Genomic DNA, 11,001 nt, shown 5'->3' with positions numbered 1-11,001 from the left:
ACCCGGAGAGGGGTGGCCGTGGGGCCCGGCCGGGCTGGGGTGGGGGGCCGCAGCCATGATCCGGGCCTTCTCGTTCCCGGTGAGCCCCGAGCGGGGCCGGCTGCGGGGCTGGCTGGAGGGCAGCCTGGCCGGGCTCTGCGAGTTGCACTGGCTCCGGGAGAGACAGGAGTACCGCGTGCAGCAGGCGCTGCGGCTGGCCCAGCCCGGAATGGGGGGCGCCGAGGCCGAGGACGAGGAGGACGCCGATGAGGACGAAGATGCCGCGGCGGCGCGCCGGGCCGCAGCGGCCCTGGAGGAGCAGCTGGTGAGGGGCCGCCTGTCCGTCCATCCCTCCGCCCCCGTCTGTGTCTGTCTGTCTGTCTGTCTCGGTTGGATGCTCAGACACCCGTTCCGGTGGGGGAGGGGGAATGGACAGGGGGTGGGGCTGGAGACCCAGGAGTATGGGCGGCGGGCGGGATCTGGTCTGCTCACCCCCGAACTGGGGAAGGGGAACCGCATCGCTTCCGCTGGAGCCTCGTGAAAGGCACAGGCCCCTTCCCCAAAGAAGATTCTTCTGGGCGCTAAGTATGTGTCAAGCCTGGGCCGAGTATTTGGCATGCGTTGTCTTCTCGCAGCTTGCGGGGAGAAGGGGGTGATAGTCCCCATTTTACAGAGCAAGAAGCTGAGGCTCAGAGATGGCAAGTGACTCACCCAAGGTCACACAGCCGGGATCCAAACATGCCACCCGCCCCCCCCCCCCCCCCCCCGGCCCCGCCACCAGGGCTCCATCTTCCCTAAGTCCCGGTGTGCTTGGAGATCTCTGGAGGGGGCGGGGTGGGGGGAGGGGATCCTCAGGCCTCCTGAGGGAGGGATCACTGCTGAGAGGAAGCTTGCAGTCCTTGAGGACCCCGCGGTGATCTTTACTCTGCCGTGACACTTTCCCTCCTTTCCTAGCTGGTCCCAGCCTTGGTGGACCCCAGAAGAGGCAGGTCGAGGCAGCATGGGGGTCTGCCTTCTGAACTCCCTGAGTGCTCTGATGGTAGAAAATGAGGCAGAGGTCTCCAGAATGACTTCAAGAGCACCACCCCTCTCTCCTTCTCTGTCATTCTTTGATTCTCCTCTTCCTGGATTTCTCTCACTCTATCTCCCTATTGCCACATCTCTGACTTTCGGCGTCTGTTTCTGTCTTTCTTAATCCTCCCTCTCTCTGTGTCTCTCTATGTCCGTCTCCCTGGCCTTCTCTTGCCTTTCTGCACCTCTCTCTCTTCCCGCCCCACGTCCCTGTCCCTATCTCTCTTTTCCCCTCCCCCCAGCCTGCCAGGCCCCAGACCCTGGCTTCCCTTGCAGATCCCATCCCCAAGCCTGTGTGTGGTCAGAGCTTCCCGTTTGGGGAAACCTGAGCCATGGCGGCGGGGGAGGGGGCTCTCCCTGCTGCTGACCTCCACTGCCCCCTCCCCAGATGGGGAATGGGGAGGAGGACTGACGCCAGACTCCGGGGCTGCACGCACAGCCCCTCCCCCGACCGGGAGTGGGACCCTGCACATTCTTCTCTGGAAACAGAAACAGCTGTGGGAGGCCCCACCCCCTCCCAAAGTTAGAGACGCGTTGTGGGGGCCTTCACCAGCTCCCCCCCCACCCAAGCTGGCTGGGCTGGGGAAGGCACCTCCCACCCCACGTACGAGGAGAGGGAGAGAGCCTGGGGATGGGCGAACTGTGTCCTTCCTTCCTGTCCCTCAGTCCCTCTGTCTGCCTCAGTCTCCCCTCTCTGCCCTTCAGCTTCCCTATCCCTACCGCTGAGTCTCCCCCCTTCTCTGCCCCTCTGTCTACCCCGCCCCCCAGGAGGTGGTAGTGGAGAGGCCTCATCCCCCCCACACTCTCCAGGCAAAGCTCCGTCCCAGCGTCAGGGAGGAGGCGGTGGCAGGCAGCGGGAGGAAGGCAGCGGCGCGGAGGGGAGGAACAGAGAAGCGCTAAATATAAACTCCTCTGCGGTTGAGGGTTCCTGGGTCCTTCTGAAGAGGGTGTGGGTCCCTCCTCTGATCCCTGAGCCTCTGTCTCATGATGCTAACCCCTCCCGCCCCGCAACCCCCTACCAAGGAATACACTCCCTTTGGAGCCGGACTTGATTCGTTCCTAATAGGAGTAGTGGGGACGCAGGTAAAGACCAGGGACATCTCAGAGAAAAGAGGTGAGAATCCTGGATGGGGGTAGGAGTTCTGTTCTCTCCCACCAAGAAAAAGGGTCCCCTTCCAGCAAGAAGGACTTAAGTTAGACTTGCAGAAGGACTTCCAAATAGCGATAAAGGGAACTGGATACAGACTAGGGGCATGTGAGCAGCGGGGAACAAAGGTCTGGAAAAGTTTGGGCCAAGGGGTCTCCAGAGGTCTTAATCACACGCATGTTAAACCTGCTTGAAAAAAAAAAAAAAAAAAAACCTGCTTGAACTGGACGGCCAGAGACGGCCGGCAGAAGGGCTTGCAAAAAAAAGGGGCGGGGGACTGAGGGGCATTGTGGGTACATAGGGAGCAGGATTCAGACCAAGGTCCTTCTGGTCTTTTTTTTTTTATAGAGATTTAATTAATTAATTAATTAATTAATTTGACAGAGAAAGAGAGAGGGAACACAAGCAGGGGGGGTGGGAGAGGGAGAAGCAGGCTCCCCACTGAGCAAGGAGCCCGACCTGGGACCCGATGCAGGACCCCATGCGGGGCTCCATCCCAGGACCCAATACGGGATCACGACCTGAGTCGAAGGCAGACGCTTAATGACTGAGCCACCCAGGCACCCATCGCTTTGCTCCTGGAAGGGAGGGGGTCAAACTTACAAACAATGGGAGTGTGTAGACTTGGGGTGGTGTTGGAGGGCCCAGGCATGGGGGAAGAGGAGCCCTCTCCTCTCTGTCCCCCTAAGTCCTCCTCTTCCCTACAGAGCAAAAACTGAAATTAGGCCTGCAGAACTTACCCCCCGAATCCATCCTTTTATATTTATTTTTAATTACACAAGTAAAACATGACTTTATATTTTCCTTGTTAAGAAATTCATAGCTTTCGTGTAATAATAAAAGCTAGCAATTATTAAGAGCTTAAAGGGAACTGCTGTTTTAAATCATATAATCCTCACAACACCCTGTAAGGGAGGGAGTTGAATGACGCCATGTTACAGACGAGGAAACCAGGGCCCAGGGAGGGGGAGTAACCTGCTAAAGATCACACAGGATCTCCTCTGAGATCACCACCACTGTCACCTTGGCGTGAGTCCCTCCAGACCTCTTACCAATGCATCTACTTGTAGAACGAGCTTACATGCCAAGAAACGTAGAGTTTTGCTTTGCTTCTTGCAAATTCCCGTCTCTTGGTTGAGGTCCCAGAGATAATGCCAGTGGTTCTCAAAGTGTGGCCGCTGGACTAAGCAGCATACCGCGGAACTTGTAAGCTATGCAGATTCTTGGGCTCCAGACTGGAATCAGAAGCTCTGGAGGTGGGACCCAGGCCCTTCAGGTAAATCTGACTCCGGCTCATACTCTGCACTTTTCTTTTTCTGCTCAATGCTGTATCTTAGTGATGATTCTTTTTTTTTTTAAAGATTTTATTCATTTGAGAGAGAGAGCGAGCAAGAGAGAGCAGGGTGAGGGGTAGAGGGAGAAGTAGACTCCCCGCTGAGCAGGGAGCCCCATGGGGGGCTCGATCCCGGGACAAGTGATCGTGATCTGAGCTGAAGGCAGACGCTTAACCCACTGAGCCACCCAGGCACCCCCTCTTAGTGATGATTCTGTGTAGAAATGGCCTCCTTCCATTTTGACAGCTGTATAGTATTCCGCTATAGACATTCATTTTCATCAGACATTTCCTGAGCACCTGCTTTGTGCTGGGCACTGTGCTATGCACTGGGGGGTGGGGGAGGAAGCTGAAATGAACAGAGCAGACAAAAAAATCTCTGCCTTCCAGGGATGACATTTAGCGAGACGGACAATAACCCAAGGACAACCTGATGCATCGTTTTGAGCCAGGAGGTCATTACTGCTATGTTGCAGGGAAGGGAAAAAAAGCAGGTCAATGGGTGCAAAATGACAGGGGAGCTATTTTGGAAAGACCGGTCAGAGGAGGGATCATGTAAGCAAAGATCTGAATGAAGCCAGGGAGGGAGCCAGGAAGAAATGCAGGGGGAACACGTCCTTACTGAGGTAGGAGCACCACACAGCACGGCACGTCCAGGGAGCGTGGCTGGAGCAGAGTGAGCAAGGGGGTGATTAGTGGGGGACATGACATGGGGTACATGGCTGGTCTGCCACATTTTTTTTAGCCACCCCTGACGCTGCACAATTCGGCTGCTTTCCTGGGTTCTGCTCCAAGATGAGGCCACCCTGAGCATCTCTGCACACCCAGGGCAGGAGCCCAACATGGAATGATTTGTTGACTTTCCTCCCATAAACAAGCCCAGATGGGGGCTTCTGTTCGGGGGGGGGAGGGGTGAGGACGGGGGCCCAGGAGAGCAGCCACAGGAGTAGGAAGCTGGGGGAGGGGAGGGGACTGCGGGGGAGCCGACCAGTCTTTCTGCCCTAAATAGGCAGGGCTGGGCGCCTGGCCTCCCGGCTCCTCCCCCCTCCTTCCCTCCCTCCCGCCGTCCAGACAAGCTGCTTTTGTCTGAGGGTCAACCGTCAGCCCTCGGCGGCTGCCACCTCTAGCCTCACCCAGACCCATGTGAGACTCTTCCTGGATCTGGCCCTGTTTTTCCAAAATGGGGTTAGGTCCTAGTGTCTCGGAGGCCCCATCTGCGTTGTGTTAGCCCCTAGCCCCGTCCCTGGTCACTGCCGCTCCCCTAAAAGGGTTTTCACCTTCATTTATTCGCACCTGATAAGAAATGGTCATTTCCTGCAGCAAGAAGGATCCAGGATAGACTCAACCGAACTTTCTCATGGGGATGAGGCGCAGCGGGCAGACAGTGGAGGCTTCTGGGTGGGAAGGAAGCAAGGGCAGGAGGAAGGTGTGGTTCCCTGGGGCAAGGGAACCTGCTGGGGCTCACTACTGTAATATCGCTACAGGCTAGACTCACAGAAGGACTTTCCAGTAGGCATTGTGTGGGGGGGGGTTCTTCCTGAGGGAAGGAGCAAAGGCTTATATGAGTCGTGGTCAGCCTGTTTTATCCATATGAGGGAAAGAATCGGTCTGCAGCAGGAAGGACTTAAGGAAGACTTGCAAAAGGGCTTTCTGCTGACGATAAGGGGCAGTGGGGGAAGATGGGAGCATCTGAGAAGAGAAGGTCAAGGACTGGGAGGAGGCAGACCAATGGATAAGGGATCTGCTAAGTCCTGGATACCAACTTTTAGCAGCGAACTGCCCTTACAGCGAGACCATCTGAACGGAGACTCCAAGAGGGACGTTCTAATAGGGGTTAAGGGGCTATGAGCACAAGTGGAGGGAACACTTGACAGAGAGGGGGCAAGGGATGGGTTCTTCTGAAGCTTATCCCACCTAAGAAAGGATGATGTAGCTGCAGCATGAAGGACTCGAGTTAGACAATCAGCAGGACTTCTAATGGGATGAAGGGACAGAGATCTTGAGGGGGATCCTGGGACTTGGGTACTGCTTTTATACTTTTGAAATCAGAGCCTCATTGTCAAAGTGAAACTCTGCCCATTGGCGGGTGGGGGGAGCGCCGGGGGGGGGGGGAGATGTGGGGGGACCAGGCGGAAGAGGATTGGGGACATTCTGACCATCCTGCTCTCCTCATGCCCTCAGGAGGCCTTGCCTGGGCTCATCTGGGACCTGGGCCAGCAACTGGGAGACCTGAGCCTGGAGTCTGGGGGTCTGGAACAGGAGAGCGGGCGCAGCTCAGGTGAGTATGCTTGGAGGGAGCAGGGTCTGCTTGAAACACCCCTATCTTTCCTACTGCCCCCTACCTCGCAGGTTTCCCTGTCTCTGCCTCTTGGTCTCTTCCTCTCCCCACCCCTGGTTTCCCCATCCAGGCCCCTGATTGTCTCTCCTCCTCTCCCTGGAATCCAGGCTTCTATGAAGACCCCAGCTCCACAGGAGGTCCAGACTCACCACCCTCTACCTTCTGTGGGGACAGTGGCTTCTCTGGATCTGGCTCCTATGGACGCCTGGGTCCCTCTGAACCCCGGGGCATCTATGCCAGCGAGAGGCCCAAGTCCCTAGGTAAGGTGGGTGGGGTTGGGGCCCCGAGAACCAGGGAATGGGCAGTAAGAGAATGGTTTTGAGCACAAGCTTCTGAGTCAGACTGACCTGGATTCAAACTCTAGCTGTGACCCTCCCTCCTCATGTGATTTTGAGCATGTTGCTTCTTTCTGGGCCTCTGTTTCTCCATCTGTTAAAATGGGATTCATAACAGCACCTACCTCATAGGGAAGTTTCGCATATTCAGTGAGCCTCAGCCCTAACTGCCATTGGACTTGGTACTTGGTAGCCACTCGTAAACAGCAACTGCTGTTGTTCATTTATGCAAGTAAGTCTCTGAGCCCCTGCTCTGTGCCAGCTCAGCTCTGTTTCAGTGGTGAGGGATAGACAGTGAAAAAAATAAATCCCTGTCCTCATAAAGCTGACTTTCCAGTGGGAGAAACAGATAATATACGAGATAAATAAGATATAGACATATAGGATGAGAAGAAAGGGAAGGGGGCTAGGGAGGGCATCCCCTTTTGAGTTGGGGAGGAAGTTGCAACTTTAGGAGACATGGCTAGGGAGGGTGTCACTGAGACTCTGACATTTGAGTGGCGCCCTAAAGTAAGTGAGGGAGTGGGCCAAGCGGATATCCTCAGGGAAGCGCGTTCCAGGTAGCGCGAACAGCAAGTGCAAAGGCCCTGGGGCTGGAACGTGACTGGCACTTGCAAAGGCCCTGGGGCTGGAACGTGACTGGCGTGTGCTTCCAGGAGGTCAGTGGAGCTGGAGACCTAGAATTATAGAAGAGAAGGGTTAGAGATGGAGGTCCCAGAGGCAGAGGCAGGGCAGTGAAGATTCAGGGTCTTGTGAAGATTTTGTTATGAACCCAGTACGAGGGGAAGGGTTTTTGATGACAGCGGAAGAGGACGGGGTAGGCAACTTGCCCCACCTAGACTCACTGAGCAAGGGCTTCGAGGGTCCCTCCACTCTCTTCCTTTTTTTTTTTTTTTTTTTCCTCCCTCCGTAGGAGACGCCAGTCCCAGCGCTCCAGAGGCGGTGAGCGCTCGGGCGGCCGTGCCGCGATCCTACTCGGCGCCCTACCCGACGGCAGCGGGCTCTGCGGGCCCGGAGGCCTGCTCCTCCGCCGAGCGGCGGGCCCGCGCCGGGCCCTTCCTGACGCCCAGCCCCCTGCACGCCGTGGCGCTGCGCAGCCCGCGGCCCTGCGGCCGGCCTCCCGCAGACTCGCCCGACGCCTCGGGTGCGGGGCGGCCCCTGGACGGCTACATCTCGGCGCTCCTGCGCAGGCGCCGCCGCCGGGGGGCGGGCCAGCCCCGGACCAGTCCCGGGGGCGCGGACGGGGGCCCGCGGCGCCAGAACAGCGTGCGCCAGAGGCCGCCCGACGTGTCCCCGCCCCCCGGAGGCGCGCGGCCCGCGCCCGAGCCCCCGGTGGAGCGCGCAGGGGGCCGTCCCGCCAGCCCGGCCGCCTTAGGCCGCGCCTGGGCCTCGCCGTGGGAGTCGGAGACGGCGCCCGAGCCCGCCGCGCCGCCCGCCGCTCCCTCGCCCCCCGACAGCCCGGCCGAGGGTCGCCTGGTGAAGGCACAGTACATCCCGGGCGCGCAGGCCGCCAGCCGCGGCCTCCCCGGCCGCGCGGCGCGCCGCAAAGCGCCACCACTGACCCGCGGCCGCAGCGTGGAGCAGTCCCCGCCCCGGGAGCGTCCCCGGGCCGCCGGCCGCCGCGGACGCATGACGGAGGCCTCGGGCCGCCGGGGCTCGCCCAGGGCCCGCAAGGCCGCGCGCTCCCAGTCCGAGACCAGTCTGTTGGGCCGCGCGGCCGCCGTTCCTCCGGGGCCCCCCAAGTACCCCACGGCCGAACGGGAGGAGCCTCGGCCGCCGAGGCCCCGCCGCGGCCCCGCGCCCACGCTCGCGGCTCAGGCCGCGGGGTCCTGCCGCCGCTGGCGCTCCACGGCCGAGATCGACGCTGCGGACGGGCGCCGCGGCCGCCCCCGAGCCCCGGCGGCCCGCGGCCCGGGGCCCGGCCCATCGCCGTCCGCTCCTCAGCGCCGCCTTCTCTACGGCTGCGCGGGCAGCGACTCGGAGTGCTCGGCCGGGCGCCTGGGGCCCCTTGGACGCCGGGGGCCCGCAGGCGGCGTTGGCGGCGGCTATGGGGAGAGTGAATCGAGCGCCAGCGAGGGCGAGTCGCCGGCCTTCAGCTCCGCATCCAGCGACTCAGACGGCAGCGGTGGCCTGGTGTGGCCGCAGCAGCTGGTGGCGGCCACCGCAGCCTCTGGGGCGGGGGGTGGTGCGGGTGGAGGGGCGCCCGCGGGCCCCGCCAAGGTCTTTGTGAAGATCAAGGCTTCCCACGCACTCAAGAAAAAGATACTGCGTTTCCGTTCGGGTTCTCTCAAGGTCATGACTACCGTGTGAGTTTGGGAGTTTGCTCGGGCTCCCCCTTCATGGCCTCTGCACCACCACACTCCCAATCACCGACCCTTCCATACCTCCCTTCCAAAGACCACCATTTTCTCTGCTTCCAAAGACCCTTCCTCACTGCCCCCCATCCACTGCAAGTCTTGGTTGAAAAGGCTCCCCCTCCACCGTAGGGAGGAATGGGGGAGGAGCCCTGTTTGACCCAGTTCAGCTGCTGGCTCTGCAGCCTATGGGCAAGAAAGTTCCCTTTGTCTGGGCCTCACTTTCCTCATCTGTACTATGGGTGTACTATGGTATGCAGAAGGGGTAATTCAGTTTGAATTTCCCCATTTTAGTTTAGACACTTAGTCCGTTTGTTCCCGTTCACTTCTGTCACTGAACCCTCTTACTCCTCCTTTCCATGCCCAGATACGGTGTCCCTCCCCACCCCCCATTCACAAAGTGCCCCCGTCCATGTCCCTGGATTCTTAGGATATCCCCTTGGCACCATGGTCAGAGATTCTGTGTCTGACCCAGGTGGTGCTTGCAGAGTGCCCTGGGAAAGGAAGGAGCACTGACTCTGGGGTTTTGAGGGTCAAGTAGGAGGTGGTAACACCTGGAAAGAAACACTCTTTCACCTCTATCCCTGGACAATTATGGTGGATTAGGAGGTAGAAGAGGGGAAGGAAGATGGCTTCTATCTCGTGCCCCCTTTCTCCCCAGCTGAGGGAGTTCAGGGAGCCCAGGAAGACCCTCAACTGTTCCAATCCAGTATTTTTTTCTTTTTTTAAAATTACTGTATTTATTATGACGATGGTGACTCCCCAGTGCACAGGGGGGCCAGACTGTGTGTTTCTCTAACCTCTTTGTAAATAAATGCACAATGTTACATATGTGGTGGACTCTTCTTCTGTGGTAAAATGGGACACATGATTTTCTTTTGGACTAACATTTAGTGAGCGACTACTGTTTGCTTTGAATATAGTAATGTCCAGAACCAGATGGCAGATCTCAGGGTGGGTCTCAACCTAATTTTCCTATCATCAGCTATTTTACTACAAGGAATCTGACCTCTGATTGAGTTGTGTTTGGGCATAAACATTGTTTCATAAAAACATAGGTAAAGGGACAACCCCAAATCCCTTCTCTCAGAAGTTATCATAATCAGTTTGATGTGTATCCTTGCATGTTTTCCTTTATGCATTTGCATACATATATTAATCTAAGTAATTATACAAATACATAACTATTATATACATATAGTTATACTATATATATTTACATATATATACATATATAAATTGAGCTTTATATTTGCCCTGTTTATCACTGTTTTTTTGGTGGTCTTAAGTCATCTGTGTCCAGAGATTTCTTTATGGGAAGGATTTCAATTAAGAATTGATTTCTTTAGGGGTGTCTTGGTGGCTTAGTTGGTTAAGCATCCGACTGTTGATTTCAGCACAGGTCATAATCTCAGTGTTGTGGAATTGAGCTCCGTGTTGGGCTCCACACTGGGCATGGAGCCTGCTTAAGATTCTCTCCCTCTGCCCCTCTCCCCCCATCCCTGCTCCTGTTCTCTGGCTCTTAAAAAAAAAAAAAAAAAAAAAGGATTTCTTTGATGGTTATGGTACTATTTAGCTTTTCTATTTCTTCCTGTGTCTGTTTTATTAAGTTGTATTCTTCTAGGAATTTGTCCATTTCATCTAAATTTAGATGACATGTTTTCCTGTCACTATATTATTGTTTTTTAAAGATTTTATTTTTAAGTAATCTCTACGCCCAACTGGGGCCTGAACTCACAGCCCTGAGATCAAGAGTCTCATGCTCTACCGACTGAGCCAGCCAGGTGCCCCCATCACTGTATTATCAATAGCTGCATAAGAGGCCACTTTGGGATTGTCAGCTCTGCCAATTCTTGTGCTATTAGGAACTTCGCTGCAGCAATGTCCTTGCACCTACCTCTGTGCATATATGTATGTATTTCCAGAGGCCCCACTCCTAGAAATAGAATTGCTTGGTCATTATAGTATGCTCATTTAAAAACTTTTAATTGACATTGCCACACTTCCTTCCACTAAGCGTGCGCTCAATTGACATTTCCAACAGCAATTTCTGAGATGCCCATTTTTCCACCTGTTCACCGAATATTTTTGCCAATCTTCCGAGGGAAAACTGTGTTCTGTTTTATTTTTTTATTTTTTTATTTTTTTAAAGATTTTATTTATTTATTTGACAGAGACAGACACAGTGAGAGAGGGAACACAAGCAGTGGGAGTGAGAGAGGGAGAAGCAGGCTTCCCGCGGAGCATGGAGCCCGATGTGGGGCTCGATCCCAGGACCCCGGGATCATGACCTGAGCCGAAGGCAGACACTTAAGTGTTCTGTTTTAATTAGCATGTCTCCCTCCCTGTTTCCTTGAGGCACCACATACTTTTCTATGTTTGTTGGACCACTTTTAATTCTATGAGTTGCCTGTTCACACCCTTTGCCCATATTTCTATTGGGT

At 56.0% G+C, this 11,001-nt stretch overlaps 1 protein-coding gene across 1 annotated transcript; it reads left to right on the top strand.

The window, feature by feature from the left end:
- On the top strand, positions 1–9,388 carry DACT3 (dishevelled binding antagonist of beta catenin 3). The gene is made up of 4 exons (XM_036090339.2): positions 1–304; positions 5,712–5,808; positions 5,976–6,128; positions 7,117–9,388. Exons 1-4 carry the CDS (start codon positions 56–58, stop codon positions 8,511–8,513), a joined length of 1,896 nt encoding a protein of 631 aa, XP_035946232.2. The 5' UTR covers positions 1–55; the 3' UTR covers positions 8,514–9,388.
- Positions 9,389–11,001: the final 1,613 nt, after the last annotated feature.

This window comes from Halichoerus grypus, chromosome 15 (genome assembly GCF_964656455.1).
Source record: "Halichoerus grypus chromosome 15, mHalGry1.hap1.1, whole genome shotgun sequence".
In the NCBI taxonomy this organism is placed as follows: domain Eukaryota; kingdom Metazoa; phylum Chordata; class Mammalia; order Carnivora; family Phocidae; genus Halichoerus; species Halichoerus grypus.
This window is presented reverse-complemented; position numbering and strand designations above follow the sequence as displayed.